The 18,755-nt window shown below is 37.2% G+C and overlaps 1 protein-coding gene across 1 annotated transcript in view; it reads right to left on the bottom strand.

Annotated features, from left to right (window-relative positions):
• Positions 1-15,024, bottom strand: part of adamtsl3 (ADAMTS-like 3) — a 220,548-nt gene extending 205,524 nt beyond the window's left edge. Inside the window, exons 1-2 of the mRNA XM_053635527.1 lie at positions 14,866-15,024; positions 13,906-14,022 (exon numbers count right to left, since the gene is read on the bottom strand). Of these exons, the coding sequence (XP_053491502.1) occupies positions 13,906-13,974 (69 nt within the window). The 5' untranslated portion in view covers positions 13,975-14,022; positions 14,866-15,024. The remainder of the gene's footprint in view (positions 1-13,905; positions 14,023-14,865) is intronic.
• Between the last annotated feature and the right edge of the window lie 3,731 nt (positions 15,025-18,755).

Raw genomic sequence — 18,755 nt, 5'->3', positions numbered from 1 at the left:
ACATTTTATAATGTTGCACCCTGAGTCCCAACATGCCTCATGTTTATTACAGGTTCAATTCATTTCAATTAAGTTAGTTAATTTTAGTTCAAGTTATATAGTGCTAAAGCGCTTTTAACAATAGACATTCTCATAGAGTAGCTTTACAGAAATCTGGATGTAGATTTGGATCCCTAATGAGTAAGCCAGAAGCAATTGGGCAAGGAAAAGTTCCCTGAAATGACATGAGGAAGAAACCTTGATAGGAACCAGACTCCAAAGTGAACCTATCCTCTTCTGGGTGACAAGGATAGTGGGATTATAAATCATTACTCTTCTACAGCTGTATACTATCAAGTCAAACAGTACTAAGAGTGCTGAATGGATTTTCAGTATGAGCACATTGTGAATAAGAGTGCTGGGATGAGCACGGGAAAGTCTTTACGATTACAGCAATAGTTCTTAGGTATCGACAGTATTCTAGTGACTCACTGACGCAAGGGTGTCTTGCCTATGAACTGATTCTGGAAGCAACTGCATCACTTTGGCTCATATTTGCAAAACTTTTAAACTCAAATGAAATTTATTGTATTATATATTGCACAGCACTATGTCTACTATTGCTGTAAATTTCCAACTCTCACTGAAAATGAATGACATTTGGCTGCTGTGTCACTGCTAGTGTGAAAACAGGGTAGTACAGAAGAAGCTGAAGAAGAAAGACATAGTTCACTCCAGTTCTCCTGTTCCCTTGAAGCAAAGTGTACTAAAAATCAAACCAGAGACTGAGGCAGATAGAACCGAGTGCACTTCAAGGCAAATGGAAATTTTCAGGGCATTCGGAAGCAGATAGCACTGTGAAATAAAAATACATGGACTGCATGTTGAGGTATATGTAGCTGTAGAGACAGTGAAATAAGACTCGACTTTGAGGAAGACTGAGTAACAGTACTCACTGAATGTGAAGTGCAAAGCAACCAAAGAAAAGTGGCCTGAGTCAGGCCAAGCATAGTGCATTCTAAGGACACAGCAGCAAAGTAAGCCAAGTAGAGACTGATGCAGCCTAACACAATGTCCACACCAACAAGATACAAATCAACAGGTGACCATTTATTTTCTACATACATATACAACAAAGAGCCACAATATTAACAACAAGCTGCACCTACAATGCGGCAGTGTAACCAGGGCCTTAACCAGGGTCCAAATTTTAATGAAGCCCACATTGCAGATTAGTTAATACGAAAATAGGAAATGTTCAATAGCATAAAGAAGTTTCTGTTCATATTTCTTTTTAAAAATGACAGTGATTTGACTTCATATTAAAGGAACATACTATATATATATATATATATATATATATATATATATATATATATATATATATATATATATATTTGTTAAATATTGGTGTGCAACTATTATTTACTATATACTGTACATATACTAAGCATACTGTATACTGTAATAATATACACTTTTATTTTATTTATTTTTTAAGTGTATATGTAATAATATACACTATTATTTTGTGTTTGTGGTTCCTTGTATATTTTTCTTTTTCATTAATAAAATAATCTTTTCTTTTATCTATTTATTGTAGGTTATGATATTTATATTACAGCCTATTTGCATAAAAAATAGACTGTGTAGCTATTCCTAACATATTATAAGAAAAAAATTACAGGCAGTATTTAATAAAGAACTAAGGATGTATATATTAACTAATACAGATTAGCAATAGCAGGGGGTACAGTGGCTTAGTGGTTAGCACGTTTGTCTCACACCACCGGGGTTGGGGGTTCAAATCTCTTCTCCATATTGTGTGTGCAGAGTTTGCATGTTCTCCCGATGCTTCAGGGGTTTCCTCCGGGTACTCTGGTTTCCTCTACAATCCAAAGAGGCTGACTGGCATTTCCAAAATTGTCAGTAGTATGTGAATGAGTGTGCAATTTTGCCCTGCAATGGGTTGGCACCCCATCCAAGGTGTCCCCTGCCTTATGTCCCCAGTACCCTGGGATAATCTCCAGGCTTCCCCATGACTCACCCTGTGTAGGATGAGCGGTACGGAAAATGGATGGATTAGCAGCAGTATTTTCCCCAAGTAACTATAGTGTTATAGAGTTCCAAACTACACTGTCACCATAGCCAGTTATAGGGACGACTGCAACAAGCTACATTTGAACTGAGATTTGTTCAGTTCTGTATGGAATAAAGCAACAAATCCAAATAAGTGGCTTGAATAATTCCTTGGACCCATCCTATTACTATGTGTGTTCCAGTTTCTTCAGTCCCCATCTCTACCCCAATAGTCATGCTAAGTGGAGACCGATACTAACTGAAGTGCCTTGAGGCTTGTGAACTCAGACTAAATGAAGTGCACTCTGGGACAGACAAAGCTGTAGTTACAGTCTAAATAAAATGTGCCCTTAAGTAGACAAATAGCGGTGACTGTCTTTCACCCACTGCGCTCCTTCTTGATGCTTATTTTTTCTCTATTTCCCCCTTTTCCTCCTCTGTCCCATGAGTGCAGCGACAAAAGCCCAGTGCTGACGCATGTGGGATTCATTGAGGCTCATTTCAAAACGACTTCAGCATGCACACGGCTTTTACTGTATTAAACCCACACGTTCAGTGCTGCGTTTATTTAGGACTTAGAATCTGTGAGATTTGCAAGTACAACTAGATGTGTCTGGTGGCAGAGTGGATTCAAATATGCTCAGATTTGGTGCATGTTAAAGGTTAATGGGTTATGGTCAAAGCTCAAGGAGAGAACATAAACTTCAGATGGGGACAATAAACAAGGTCCAAGTACTGTATATTTTATTAGTTACATTTTTCTTTAGAAATCATGCAAAACCTAAAACAACCAATTCATTGCTAATCATAATTACAGATGTAATGATTTGCATTAGCTTCACGGTATTTTTATTCAAATGTAACTCTATTCCTAAAATTTTTAAGTGCTATTACTGACTTTAACAATTAACATTTTTTGCTGAAAATCTTGTGCTCACACGTTTCCAGTTCAGTGAAATTAGTCTTTGAGCAGATCCTCTTGCTGAAATCAAAGCGCAGCTAATGAGAGGTACAGCGAAAAAATAGAAAGAAAGTGCTTTATATGGCTACAGTGGCTTGATACCATAATTCTTCTGCAGTGCTCACATTTCACACAGTGAAACACAAATAAACCCAATCAGTGAACTTCCTTTCTGAAAGGTAGAGTGTGGCTTTAGCAGATTCACCAAACGGATGATTAAGTGGATGATTAGTGGGTGGAATGCTCTGTCGATTTGACCATATGATAAGCTCAGTAGGAAGATTGATACCAAGTGAAAATCTTGAATAAGACTATATCTAAACATGTTTACAAATTTATAGTTTGAAACTATCTTTTTCTACAGTGAAGTAATCCGTCCATCCATCCATTTTCCATACCACTTATCTTACACAGGGTCACGGGGAGCCTGGAGCCTATCCCAGGGAACTCTTGGCACAAGGGAAGGGACAGCCTGGACGGGGTGTCAGTCCATCGCAGGGCACATTCGCACAAACATTCACACACTATGGACAACTTGGAAATGCCAATCAACCTAAAACACATGTCTTGGGACTAGGGGAGATAACTGGAGTACCTTGAGGAATCCCCCAAAGCACAAGGAGAACATGCAAGCTACGTGCACACAGAGCTTAGGAGATATTTGAACCCCCTGTAGGTCCCATATTGTCAGATAATGTTGCTTATTTTCTGTTGTTCTGCAATTCTGCTTAAAATGAGTAAAAACACTGAGCACAAGATGGGACGCCAGTTCATCACAGGTCACCATGCACACGCACTCACACACTAACACACTCATTCTGTTTAATTATTGTTTGATAAAAATAAGTTTTGTTTAAAGTCGGCCTGTCAAGAAAATAACAGTAAATTATTAGAACAATAAAGTGTTCTCTGATTTGTACCTGGCTCTTAAAAAATCTGATGTGCTGCATCTGGGAATAACTTTTTTGTGACATCCTTATTTAACCAGTTGAACGTTAACAGTGCAGGAATTGAAATGTACATGTATACAGTATTTATCAAGTTTAATACCTAGAGATGCAATTTAAAGATTTTAAATAATGACTTTAGAACTTTGCTTTAAAAAAAAATGTTTAAAAAAAAACAAACTTCTCTACTGAGGGTTGCATGTTGAACCCATTAAATGAAAATGAAAAATAAAACAGAAACATTGAAAAAAAATAATAAATTGGATACCTTTTCCTGGTGTGCCTTTTAAATTCTGCTAAGATTATGATGAAATGTGTTTGTCTAGAGTAAATAATCTTTAAAAACTGAAAATATGTTGTCCCAGTCCACATGTAAGTAGTGAAACACACACACACACACACACACACACACACACACAGCCTCTATAATTTGCAACACCCTTAAACATGTTACTAGGAAGACATTTTAGACCGTCTCCTGCATCTGGATCATCTGGTGAGTTGACATTGTTCAATATTTTGAGTAGAACAAAGCAGAATGATTACATGAATGTATACAGAGGATCAAAGACTACACACAAAATATATATATATATATATATATATATATATATATATATATATATATATATATATATATATATATATATATATGTGTGTGTGTGTGTGTGTGTGTATGTATGTTGAGATAGAAGGGAAAACAAAGCAAATCAAAAATAAGATGGAAGATTAAAGTAAATCAGAAGGAGCAAGTTTGTGATATTTAGGTCTCAATGGTCCCTACTAAGACACTATATAATAATTTTTATATTATTTTATAATAATAATAAGAAGAAGAAGAAGAAGAAGAAGGAGAAGAATATGATGATAATGATGATGACAAAAAATTGCAGAAAAATAACATACATTTTCAACACCAAAATCAAAATTGAAATAAAATCAATTTTCTTATTAGTTACATTCTTGTAAGTAAAAAAAATAAAATTAAACAAATAAAAACCAACCTCATGTACAGTATTTGAGAATTGAAAAAATATTTCAGGTTGTATTCTGGCCCTGTTACAATATTAACAAAATTCCAGGAATTGTCTGAAATTACAAAGATATTAGTACTCTATAATTTTAGTATCTATGCACACAAAGGTTAAATATAATTTATAAGGATGATGTCATTCCTACAAGATAAACAACATAAACCCTTTTTTCAGTGGTGAAAATGAGAGAAAACATTTCTACACTGTTTCAATAAACTACTGGAGGTTTGGTGCGATGTTGAGAAAAGCGTTTAAAAGTGCTTTACATGTACTGCTTATTTCTGTGTACAAGACCTTTGTGTTAGTTTACCTCACATCACTGGCTATTTCTGTGTGGCTCTTTTGTTTTAATCCTGAGTCCAGAATGTCAGCGCACGAACACGCACACACACACACACACACACACACACACACACACAAACACACACACACACACACACACACAGAGCCCCTACCTATTCCTGCAGTTGAGTATATGGAACCAGTCTGTGTTTTACATGGCTCAGCTGTTCAAACAGGCTATAGCTCACACTCTGTCTCTCTCTGTGTTCACAAAATAGCAAGGCCTGACACCTCTGTGTAACGCAGACACACACACACACACACATACACACACACACACACACACACACACACAGCATCTGTAGAGTGAAAGACAGCAATAACAAATAACAAATGACAAGAGAATTCCTGCCATAATCTCTAACACTGAAACTAACAGGGTGATTCCATGATTGGGGTGCCATTTGCTATGGACTGATATTACATTTACAAATATGTATGCAAAGTAAAGCTAAAAGACATTTTAATCATTGGTAAACTGTCCTTCCCAACAACCTATGTGTATGTTTCAGATAAATAACCTTTTTTTTTTTTTTTTTTTACAGCACATGGAAATTTTATAATCCCAGTCCACTACAAGCACACTTGAAATATAATCTTTCAAATACTTTTCAAAATCTTAGTATTTGTGCATTAATGTGTGAATCCATTTAACATTTCATGCTTGAAACATCCTTTTCCATGAGTCATACATTACAGCTTATGATAAAATGTACAGTTTACTCTCCCACAACAAAATATTCCTCGAGTCAGATGTTCAACAGGAAGTTGCATCATCCTCATTTCTTGACAAGAGGAGGATTATCTCATTTTTCCACCTTTATTGTAAATGATATTGTGATATTGATTGTCATTAGAATGCCTTTAATGTGCTCGTGTCATTAGCATGGATGCTAGTTAACCACATTCTGTGTGTTTGTTAATTCCATGCTTCTTACTTTAAACCCTGTTATTATTTTAAGAGCAAAATGCAGTAAAGAAACATGAATTATTGTTGCCTGAAAAGGTAAGAATATTTGTGAATGGTTAAATGCATATGTTCTAAGATTCGGTGTTGAAAAATGTTTTTTTAAAAAGAATTATTAAGAGTTACAGTGTCTATACGGCTCTGCAGTTGCAGTCAGCAGCATATCAGCTACACAAATAGGTGATAAACAGTCATCTTGCATCTAATAAACTTTTGGTTTCATTCATTTCTACAAATTTTCTTTACAATCAGAACAAATCTAAAGCAACCACATGTCATAATATTGCTGTAATCACTGCAGGTTTATTGTACCTGTGTCAGCGTTTTTATAGTTTGTGGTGCTGGCTCAATCAGGATTGTGCTTCATCCTGTGAACATGATATTTATTTCTAATTTTTACATTATTTTTTAAATTACCACACGCTTAACTTTTGTATACAAAAGCAAGTTGATTAACATAGCCAGCTAATCCTGCCAAAAGCTGGCTAGCAAGTCGCACAAACTCTGGTAATGTTACATTACATAGCTACATTTACCAATGAGAATAACGTACGCAAAGTATAAACACAAATAGTACTGGCAAAACATGCATATTAAAATGTATTTTAAAAAATGATGTGTATTGAATATCATAGTGGGGGAATGCTGGCTTAGTGGTTAGCACATTTGCCTCACACCTGTGGGGTTGGGGGTTCGATTCCCACCTTTACCCTGTGTGTGCTCAGTTTTCCTGGGTGCTCGGGTTTCCTCCCCCTGCCCAAAGACATGCATTGTAGGTTGATTGGTATTTGCAACTTGTCCATTGTGTGTGTGTGATTGTGCCCTGCGGTGGGTTGGTGTTCCACACCATGTGCCCCAAGTTCCCTGGAATAGGCTCCAAGCTCCACATGACCCTATGTTTGATAAGCAGTATGGAAAATGGATGGATGGATGAATAGCATGGTATTGTATTTAATTGATTATTATACTATTATAATTCTGGGTATTACCACCCTGCTATGTTTAATTCCTTATTTGGTACAGGGGTCATTTGGATCTACAATCAAAAGTCTCTATGTTAAGCTAGTTTGATATAACACGTATCAGTTTTTAACATGTTAATCACATTTACATGTTTCATTTCTAATTCAAATGACATAGATTTCTGTAGGAAATATCTATCATGGAAAATGCATCTACTATACTAGTAAATGTATATTATATTCAATATAGAACTAATAATATGTTATAATGAATTACTTTTCCATTAGGGAGAAGGCTGCCTACATAGGTAGCGTTTTAGGGTAGTTAAATAAAGTCTGTCCTGTTTACAAGGCAGCACGAGGACATCTATCTTCTAAGGTTCCTTATAATGGACACCTCAGAGAATCCAATTATTCTCTTAACCAAACATAAGGTCTAATAATGTTTGGAAAACAAAATAAACTGCACAAAGTTACTGCAGTCCTGTGATAACACCATGAAAGATTAGGCAGTCATTGTGATTTAAAGTACGTAAATGCATTAGCTTTGTTGTTGAAAATAGCTGTAAAAAAAAAAACAAACAAACAAAAAAAGTCCAGTGTATGTTTGGTAATGGTTTTCTCAATAGAAAGAACCCGATCAGATTGTCCTTTAAGCCATAAGCGTCTTTGCAAGAGCTAAACTATGATGAATAGCAATCAAGCATGAAGCTAATCCAACATCTGCTCTCCCCTTTACCTGAAGGTAGAGACTCAAGAAAGAGAGCACAGTAAATTGTCTCTGAACCCAATAATGTTTTCCTGCTCTCAATTATGATAAGTTTAACCAAGTGTGCTAGAGAAGATGAGCATTGATAAGCAATGCTCTGGATACTTTAGATAGGAAAGGCCTAAAAAATATATGTTATGAATTAAGATCGGATGACAAAATATGAATCCTTGAACACTTTAGCTGCAGGGGATACTGATCTGGAGAGACACCAGTGTTACTGAGAGGATCTACCCCAGGCTTTTGGTTTTCTGGCCTGAGAACGTCTCGCTTGTAAAAGAAAGAGAAGGACCTGGCTCTGATCGGGGCCCTTAAGAGCACAAAGATCCTTGAAAACGCAAAACAATGGAACGCAATCAGGCATGAAGCTAATCCAACATCTGCTTTTCATAAGGCCAGAACCAAGCCAAGCGTAAATTAAAGTTTCAAAATCCAATCTGCCCTGGTCTGCCATCGTCAGCTGTGGACTCAGTCACCCTGCGACTTCTCCCTTCCATCCTTTGAGATGTTCTGGAGACGAGGAAGTGAAGTCTCTGACTTCAGAAAGACACTTTGATCTCATGTGGTACTCTACATAGATGGTAGAAAACTAATATATAAAAGACCTCACCTAGACCTAATCATAGCAGATCATTCACATATCAGTACACTAAGGATAGGTCTGAGGATTTTATAAACCTGATGATAATCCTATTCTCCTATCTCCATTTTATTCCAAGGTGGTAATGTTGGATTTAATTTCATACAAATGACGTAGTGCTGATATTAAACTTTCATATAATGAGAATTGCCTTTCACATCACAATAATATATTTTATCATGGTGTTTCATATCGTAGCGTCCATGAGATAACAGTACAATTCGTCCCCATGGTAAGAATTTGTCATCCCGCGATATTGACGATACACACCGCAACGTGGGAATCTCACACAAAGAATGAAACCAAGCATGGCGGAAGATGGACTTCCAACATAGACGGAGAAAATTCAATCCCCAAAAATGGAGCTTCTGCCGTAATTTGGTAGTGGCTCTGATACAGATGTGAATCAACGTGTGTCTAAAACCCGTATCAACAAAGGGTGGAAACATATCAAATTTGTTGCATGACCTCAAGCAAAAACACTGACCAGACTATGAGAAAAGCCAGAAGTTGCGTGAGGAGAAAACATGATCGAGTAACGTACTGTAAAGCAAACTCCATAATATTCTATTTTTTAGCCTACTTAATTAGTATTGTTTAGTATTTGATGATGGTCAGGATTAAGTTTTCATTTTTTTGGATCAATGTTTGTGTTTGCACGGCTTGCATGTAAAAAGATACCATGAAATATCCTTGTCATGGTCACAGTGGATGCAGAGCCTATCCCAGGAACACTGGACATGGGGTGGGAATACACCCTGGATCGGATGCCAGTTCATTGCAGGGCACCGTGCGCACACACACATTCATGCAATTTAGTATAGCAAGGTTGTTTTTTTTTCCCAGGAGGGAGGAAACCAGAGAACCCAGAGGAAACCCACACACCCGGGGAAGAACATTAACCACATTAACCTGACATGAACCGGAGGTCAGGATTGAACCAGGGACCCTGGAGCTGTGAGGCAGCAACATCACCAGCTTTCTAAAAAAAATTTTTAAAAATAAAATAAAAAAATGATATCCTACTTCATAAGCATTATGTAGTCTAAACCAGGGGTTCCCAAACTTTTCCAGGGCAAGGCCCCCCAAATATCATTAACATTTGACCAAGGCCCCCCTTTTGCAAGATGTCTTTAAAACACATTAAAAATACAGACTTCTGAATATATACTCCTTTTTTATTAATAATTACATCTTACATCTTTACATTATATTACATTAGGAATTGATTGTGTGTGTGTGTGTGTGTGTGTGTGTGTGTGTGTGTGGTTGTCTGAGAGTGAGAAAGAGAAAACATACTAGTGGGAGGGATGGGCTTGGTGGCTCCGACCAAATTGTTGAGGCCCCCTGGGCGCCCCCTGGGGGCTGTAGCCCCCACTTTGAAAACCACTGGTCTAAACTTTCATCCAGAGAACAAAAATATAGGGTTGTTTTCCCAATGACGGACACATCCAATGCTGCTTAAAATTAAGCAAGCTTAGAGAAACAAGAATTCCTTATGCTGCCATTTTTGGACAGTATTTATGTGCTCATGATAAAGTTGTCCATCCATCCATTTTCTGTACCGCTTATCCTACACAGGGTCACAGGGGAGCCTGGAGCCTATCCCTGGGAATTCGGGGCATGATAAACTTGTCTCATAAAGCATAAAGCAATTGGCCTTTAAGCTTTGTTATATTGTCAAAATTTAAGGACATTAACACAGTTACTCTTCTTGATGTACTGTAGGCAAACCCCTAATCTTATTTCACCAATCTGTCATTCTAACCTAGAACTAACTTTACAAATATTAGCAAAATGCTAGTGTTTTAGAGACCTAAAATATCTGTGTTTATAGCTTACCAGAAATTCTGCGGTTAAAAAGTTCATAGCATTTGTAGCTTGTTTATGCATCCAGCTTGCTAATTAGCCCCAGTTAGTTTTTCTAGCTATTCAAGGAACAGTAATCTAGTTGTGTTTGTCCACAGAAAAAGAGCTGCCTCTGTCATTTAGCTACCAATTGCAATAAAGTAGTGAGTGATAGTGAATGAGCACATTTTAATGTGCACGACATGCTAAAAGGTATCACATGGTTACCATGGTACCTTTTTACTTAACACTACCTAAAGAGACAGGGATTGCTGCCACCAGAATGGAACACAGCCCAAAAATTTTCCTTGTTCATACAGGCTAGGTCTAAATGGAACACAGAGGTAGTGACGATAACCGTCATTTGTAGCAATCAATTTTTGGCTTACACGCATTCATATGAATTTCAACTGTAAGATTCTGTTGTTTATCCATTCCTAAGCCAAGGAAAGCTTCAGTGATCTGCCACAAAAGCAACTTTTCATTACTATATTAGTCTGTGATAAAGTCCAGTTACTTTCTACTCTTGGAAATGCAGCGTGATCTCAGCCACACCAAGGTTAAACTCTTCTTCAGGGTCACACACACACGTCAGAGATGTGTAGAAACATGCGTACACACTCTACCAGAGCTGTACAGTGAGTGAGAAGGGATCCTTGGCCGCAGGTGTATCTGGTGAAAAGCTTGCATGTGTGAGTGTGTGTGTGTGTGTGTGTGTGTGTGTGTGTGTGAGAGAGAGAGAGAGAGAGAGACAGAGAGATGTGTGTGTGTGTGTGTGTGTGAGAGAGAGAGAGATGTGTGTGTCTGTGTGTGTGTGTGTGTGTGTGTGTGTGTGTGTGTGTGTGAGAGAGAGAGAGAGAGAGAGAGATGTGTGTGTGTGTGTGTGTGTGTGTGTGTGTGTATGTGTGTCTGAGAGAGAGAGAGAGAGAGAGAGATGTGTGTGTGTGTGTGTGTGTGTGTGTAGCGTTATACCAGCAGGAAGGCCATATTGTCAGAGCGAGGTTAAAGAATGGAGCAAATAGAAAAAACAGGACACCTGTTTCACACAGCTTTGCTCTGCATGCAGAGAACTTTGGGCAGTCCCCGAACACAGATAAATCAAACACAAGTGTTTAGCCCACTGAACAAATATTATTCCTAAAGATTATGGCAAAGACCCCTTAAAGAAAGGGCTGAATAAATTCACCTGAAGTTTCAATTTAAGCAGACCGTTGCCTCGTGAGACGGATGGCTCGAGTTGACCGTATGGGTCAGTGAAAGTTTTGTGTGATGAATTGGAATGACCAAACCCACGCAGCATGGACTTTTTCATCATCTGCTCTCACCACAGCCTTTCTATTAAAAAGCACTCCAAGAGAAAAAAACTGTCTTGTGTGGTTTCCGTCCAAAGGATTTTATGCGACAAATGTTTTAGCACTTTGTAATGTTTGCCAATGTGATGTGCTGGAAATGGTATTTATTGGTAATATTTTACAAATATAGACAAAACGTTATTGCTATTATGTAATAATAGACTATTATTATTTTTTCAGTTTGCCTTTAGTGTACAAATTGCTGGAAAATTACAGAGGAAATTACGCGTGGTTTTACATGTCATGATTTTCATAATGTGCGTCTCCTAAAACAAACTAACAAAACAGACCAGCGGGAGAGCAGTGCAGCGGGACTGATTAACTTTTTTTTGAGTTAGTTCTAGAAAGTACTGTGGCCTAGATTATGGTGTATTAAATGGCTGGTTTCTTCATTTCTGTGTCATTTCTATGAATGTGAACTGTTGAATCTATCTCTCAGAGTTTGTCATGCATATCAGCCTGTGATTAAACATTTGTTTGAGAAGCCAAAATAAAATAAAATAAATAAAACATTGACCTAATTTGTATTATACGAGATTCTTTATGTAAATGTATCAAACTTTTTTTTGATGAGCAAAAGCATTTTTTTTTCAGCAAAAGTCTTTTTTTTTTGTAATTTTTAATCACAAAAAAGTCAACATTTCTCATTTAGCAAGTCCAAAATTATCATATTTGACAAAATATCATACTACTGTTGTGAAGATGCCACACATGAGCTCATGCCTTGTGACAGAATAAAACACATTTGCATATTTTATTATCAGTCTCATTTGTAGCCTTAATATTGCAACAACAAAAGAAGCTGTAAATTACAATATCAGTTGGTAGACAGTATGCCTGGGACGAGAGCCTATAACAAGGACACTGTACTGCTTTTTGTTCCATGCTACCTGCTCTCATTTCCATCCATACACTCTACTCAGGCCACACACACACTCCCATCAGGTACACAAGGGACAGCCTCAGGTTTCACTCTTCTGCTATTCCCGTACACACACACAAACACACACACACACACACCACTGGGGCACAAGCAGAAAGATACCTCAGCTGGTGGAAATTGCCATTATCAAGCATCCCTCAGCTGCCTATTGTCACGGTTTAGGCAGCATTCATGTGTGCTTGCGTGTGCCAGGTCTTCCATTAAGCTCCTCACTACACTCTATATATAACTGGCACCCTGTGTCCTGTGTCGCATAAAAACAGGCGGCATTCAAACAGTCCCCTCTTAAACATGCATTTCAGCCCAGGACCTAAATTCAGACTTGCTCTAGAATGACTGTCTAAGGCAGGCTATGCTGATAATTAGTGTTATGAAAATCACAATAAATCTTTTCTATAAATACCGTGTGGACACTGTACATATCTGTCTAAAACTGCACGCAGTTTTTCAATGATTTCATATAGACATGTATGTGTGGGTGTTTAGGCACACATTAAGATTTACTATAATCTATAAAAGTGCATAATAAATTCACAATGAAGCTGAACATGGATTATGTTCCCTTGGACAAATGGAATCTTTTTTTTTTCTCCTTTACTATTAATCCGCTCCCAAGGGCCAACTTCCAGCATTATACCCGAAAGCTAAAAGTTATATAAATGCTCAGTTAAACCTGTAAATGTAAACTATTCCTGTTATTTTTTACAATATGAATTATTTAAACATGAAATTGTTTAGCTTAGGAATGTCTTTAAATGTGAAGACTTAGGTGTATTACAGAATGGATTTTGGATGTGATAGACATCTATTACCTGTTAAATACATTAACTTCTGCTTCCATGCAAAACTATAGGAACAAAGTTATGGATGATCATCCATATTCAAAGTAACTGTCTCAATTAGATTTTTTTTTTAATCAAACTATTCCTTTTCTGTATATAACTGAAGCTAAAGCATAACTTCTCTTAGTTGTTGTTTTTTCCCTAGTTGTGAATGTATCAGTATCAATTTTATACTTTATTATGTTTAATAGAGATATGGATATACAGCTTATAATAGATCATAGGTGCTGCAGATCTTACCTGAATTCCAGAAAACATGAGCGTCATCACCATGCTCATCTGCCACACAGAAAAAAAACAACGCTCCATTTTTCTAACGCTGCGTTTATCGAAAATCCTCACAAGTGTGATATCAGCCTGTGAAGAGAGGAGAGATAGACATACTATCATATCATAGCAAGAGATATGATTTATATTATGATAAGACTTTCTGTTGGGGGGGGTTAATGAATTTTGATCTTTAAGATTAAACAGAATGAATTAGAATTAGAAACAATTATAAAAGTCCACCAGCCAGACATGACTGCAAATTCCTCAGAGTTGCCAAAATTAAATTATAACCCAAGGTTTTGAGCTCCTGTATGTAAATGATCTTGTGCAAATCAGGATTTTTAAAGCAATGCCCAGACTCTGATCATTATATATATAGACAGGTGGAAGATGATCAAATCAAATGGTTTTATTTGTCACATACATAACCATACATAGTGTGATAGCCATTATATAGTGGTTATGGTGTAGATTCTATACTTATGAATGAAAAGATCAACAATACTGTAGCATTTTGCAGTAACCTGTATCATCATCTCAGAGAATAATACAGCTACAGGTTATTGCAATTGCAATGAACAAAACAATCGAATGTGCAGTATGAAAGGAGTACAAGTTCATCTCGCTGGCATGTGATCCACATCATCCTGCGATACATGAGCACTGCAGAGTTTTGGTTAAGTATTAACTCTATAGTATATCGTGCACGCGCAGTCTTGCATGGCAACACTGATGCGTGGATGCGCGTGATTTTAATTTTGAATTAAAAAGCACCGATGTTTCATTCTCGTTAAGCATAAACATGTTGCTCTGTCAATCACTAATCATTCCACTTGGAGGAAAAAAAAAGGTGTCGAGAGCTAATGGTCACTCAGCGGTTCGGTGATGAGTGATAGAGAGAGGGGAGATGTGCCGATCGCGCGCGCTTACCGTCGTCGCTCCGGAGTGAAAGTCACGCGCTGATTTTGCTTTTTTAAACGCGGAGAGACGTGAAAACGATCTCTGTGAGCTTAAAGTCCAGCTGAGGTTGAAGCCCAGATTGTGAAGGCGGATGAGTGGCTGCAGGGAGCGATATTAGAGAGAGAGAGAGAGAGAGAGAGAGAGAGAGAGAGAGAGATGGGATAGGCGCTGCTGCTGCTCCACTAGGCGACCAAAACCCGAAGAGCAGCACAGAAACCACGGAGGAGGAGGTAGGGATTAGGGTATATGACTGAGAACCTCCTATAGTGATGACTGAGACAGGAGAGGAACATGATGCTTATAGAAATAAGTTGATTCATTCGTTCATCATTCAGTACCCTCTTTACCTTGGTCAGGGTTATGGTGGATCTGGAATGCACATCTGGATGGGATGCCAGACTTTCAAAGGGAATCCACATTCAGTCACACCTAGGGGTTCCATCCATTTTCCGTACTGCTTATCCTACAGCCTGTATACCAGAGAGCTCAACCCATCGCAGGGCACATTCACACACTATGGAAATGCCAATCAGCCTACTATGGAGTCGCTCGACTGGGGGTTGAAACTGAAGTACGTGCAAACTCTACACACACACAGGGCGGTGGCAAGATTTGAACCCCCAACCCCAGAGGTGTGAGGCAAACGTACTAACCACTGTGCCATACAGGGGCAACTGAGTCACTTACCAGGATGTAACTGAACGTCAGTAAAAGAAGACGGTAGAGACATGGTTTACAGGAAAATATGTGGAAATACTCGTGTCTTATTGGCTGACAGCTCTCACTTCTGCTAAACGCTCGCTCATAGTCAGTGTGAGGAAAAATTGATATACGCCATTTTTAAAACCAGTAAAGGGGTTGAAACTGAAACAGTAACATACTCTGAAGCTGAGCAGGAAAGCAAGGAGTGTAAATGTCTTTATGAGTTCCAATTTACGTGAACATGATACAAGCAGAATAAGGAAAGATAATGTGCTTTTCATGGCACTGTAGCAGCTAACCCCATAGCTTAGTTGTGCCTCCCCTTGGCTAGCGACACCAAACTAGCCTAATTGGAAAAGTTTGATATTTTATCGGTCTGGTAGTCCTACAAACAGTGACAACACCCGAGGTTTTATTATAAATCCAACTTTTTCTGATCATGTCATGCACTGACAGTGAAGTTACCACAGCTTCCATAAAACAAAACTTAGACTCCTAGCTGAGCTGGGAAAAATGCATGGAGAAGAATCTGGGCTCAGCCCTGGATGATTAACAGTCTATCTAACACCCCTGGTGGCAGGAAACTGGAGAACCCAGAGAAGAGAGCACTCAAAAGTGACCACACAGACAGTAACCCAAGTTTAGGATTGACCCGCAGATCCTGGAGCTATGAGGTGGCAACACTGCACCACCATGCCACCCTGATTAGGATAACGATATATACTATAGTGTACGTTATGTTGACAATAATATTCATTATATTGCCTGTGCTTATGCAGATTATAAATATTAGTTATGTTGATAATAATGACAATTCATACGTTTATCTTCAGTAAACTCTTTAGCTTGATCGGGGTCATGTAAGTCCACGAAAACCAGGCCCAAGATGGGAATTCACCCTGCATGAGCCACCAGTGTATCACAGGGCACCATGTGGACACACATTCATACACTTATTCACCAAGTCACCACTTCACATAACGGCCATGTCAGATATGCAATAAGTAACATTTCAGTGTACAGTAGACATTATACAGTGTAGTGTATGTATGTGTATATCAGGGTGTGTAAATGAGTATATGAGGGTTTCCTTTAAGAAAAAAAGAAAGAAAGAAAGAAATCGCCAAGCAAAACCTGTCACAGATCTACTGTATAACCCTCTTGAGAAATCAATTTTCTAATAGAGCATCATATTTCTACAACTAAATTGAAGACATTAAATTACTGAGATAAAAATAGTAACAAAGAAGGAAATGTTTGATGGGTAATAATAATGATATTGACAGTTATATTTAATGATAATGATAAGTGATATTGTTAACAGTTACAGTGGAAGAGATTTTGATGATAGTCTGCTGTTGATGATAATATCCATGAAATTTATTTATTACAATGATGATTAAAGATAACCTAAATGAGTAAGATTGACACCAAAGATGACAAGAGTAATGATTAAATTCATAATGCAAATACTGATGACAACATTATAATTAAATGATAAATAGTTGATAGATTAAAATATAATGAAATAACATTTGATGATAATTTAATTATAATTAGAACAATAATTGTGATAATGACAATGATAATGCTTATGATAATATTAGTGATATTCATGACTGTAATAATGATTGTGTGTGTGTGAAAGAGAGAGAGAGAAAAGAACAAATTACTGACTAAAGTATTAATGATACAATACAATAGTATTACAATAATAGTGAAATTATATTTATACTGATAAAAACAATAAAGATTCTTATTAGAAAGGTTCTTCTTATTGTTGTTGTTGTTATGTTAATGAGACTGACAATTACAATGACAATAATGATAAATATATTGTTGATAAATATACTGTAAATGTTACAGTCTCGACAATTGATATGGATTTTCATCATACTTATATAGATCAGTCATAGCATAGAATAGTAATGTTATTCAAAAAAAATTGAAAGTAACATTAAAACAAACTTACCAAAAAACTTTATGAGAACCTAAAGAATAACCCCTAAACCCATTCTATTTTATCTACTAAAACCTATTTTATTTTATTTGAGAATATATATGTCTGTATATGTCTGTATATGTCTATATATATGTCGACCATGTCTGTCGGTACTTTGGTCTGTGTGTATGTGTGTGTGTCTATATATATATATATATATATATATATATATATATATATATATATATATATATATATATATATATATACACACACACATACACACAGACCAAAGTACCGACAGACATGGTGTCTTGCCACATGTCAAAGCACTTGTTACATATCGTTGTTCAGCCCTTTATCGTAGTGCTTCACGGTGCTATGAAAACCGCACTGCCAAAGGAGAGTTCAAATGGTCAGGACCAGCTCAAGGATCAAGGTATAAACATTTTGTGGATCTGTTTCAGTTGTGTCCTGTTTCATTAGGATCAGCACACTTCAGCAGAGGGCTGCACACTCACTCTGATATGATGCAGTGAAGAATAGCAGTTGGCAGTGGAGGCCTGTGGTTTTAATTAACTTCAGCCACCAATCTCTAGATCTTACAGCTTATGTTTATTTCCTTTCTTAGGTTTGATTACAACAAGCTTACTTCATCATGGTTTGTTTCCTGTTATGAAGAAACAACTGACTTAATGCTATACATTTATACTGCCATGTATAAATACATACGGCATGTTTGTATTAGTTACATGCAGCAAAATGATCCTTACTTGCACCAGGTCATTTCATAATACTTTGGCATTGACATGCAACTGAAACACTTCCACATTGGAAATACACAAGTGTTTGTCATTAAACTTGGTGAATTCTGGTCCAGTGACAGTATAATGGATCTATTCAGATCTAATGATGGATGAATCAGTCCAAATACCAAAATGGAAAAAAGAATGAATAAAAGCTCTCTTACAATCAACAATCAGATCAATGACTAAGATCAGCCTTGTGTTTGAAATGGCACCATATTCCATGTTCCCTACAAACTGCAAAGTGTACCATGGGTGTTCAGCATCTCCTTGGCTACACTATATGGACACTGAACTTATGAATTGCACTGTGGAATTCCATGAGTAAATGAGATCTCTATTATGTGTTCAGGATGACTTATAAAATGGCAGAATTCCCTGTAGTGAAAAAAGTGTGGTTCCAGACACAC

This window comes from Ictalurus furcatus, chromosome 10, assembly GCF_023375685.1.
Source record: "Ictalurus furcatus strain D&B chromosome 10, Billie_1.0, whole genome shotgun sequence".
Lineage (NCBI taxonomy): Eukaryota > Metazoa > Chordata > Actinopteri > Siluriformes > Ictaluridae > Ictalurus > Ictalurus furcatus.
Note: the sequence above shows the minus strand (reverse complement) of the source record. Positions and strands in the feature narration are given on the sequence as shown.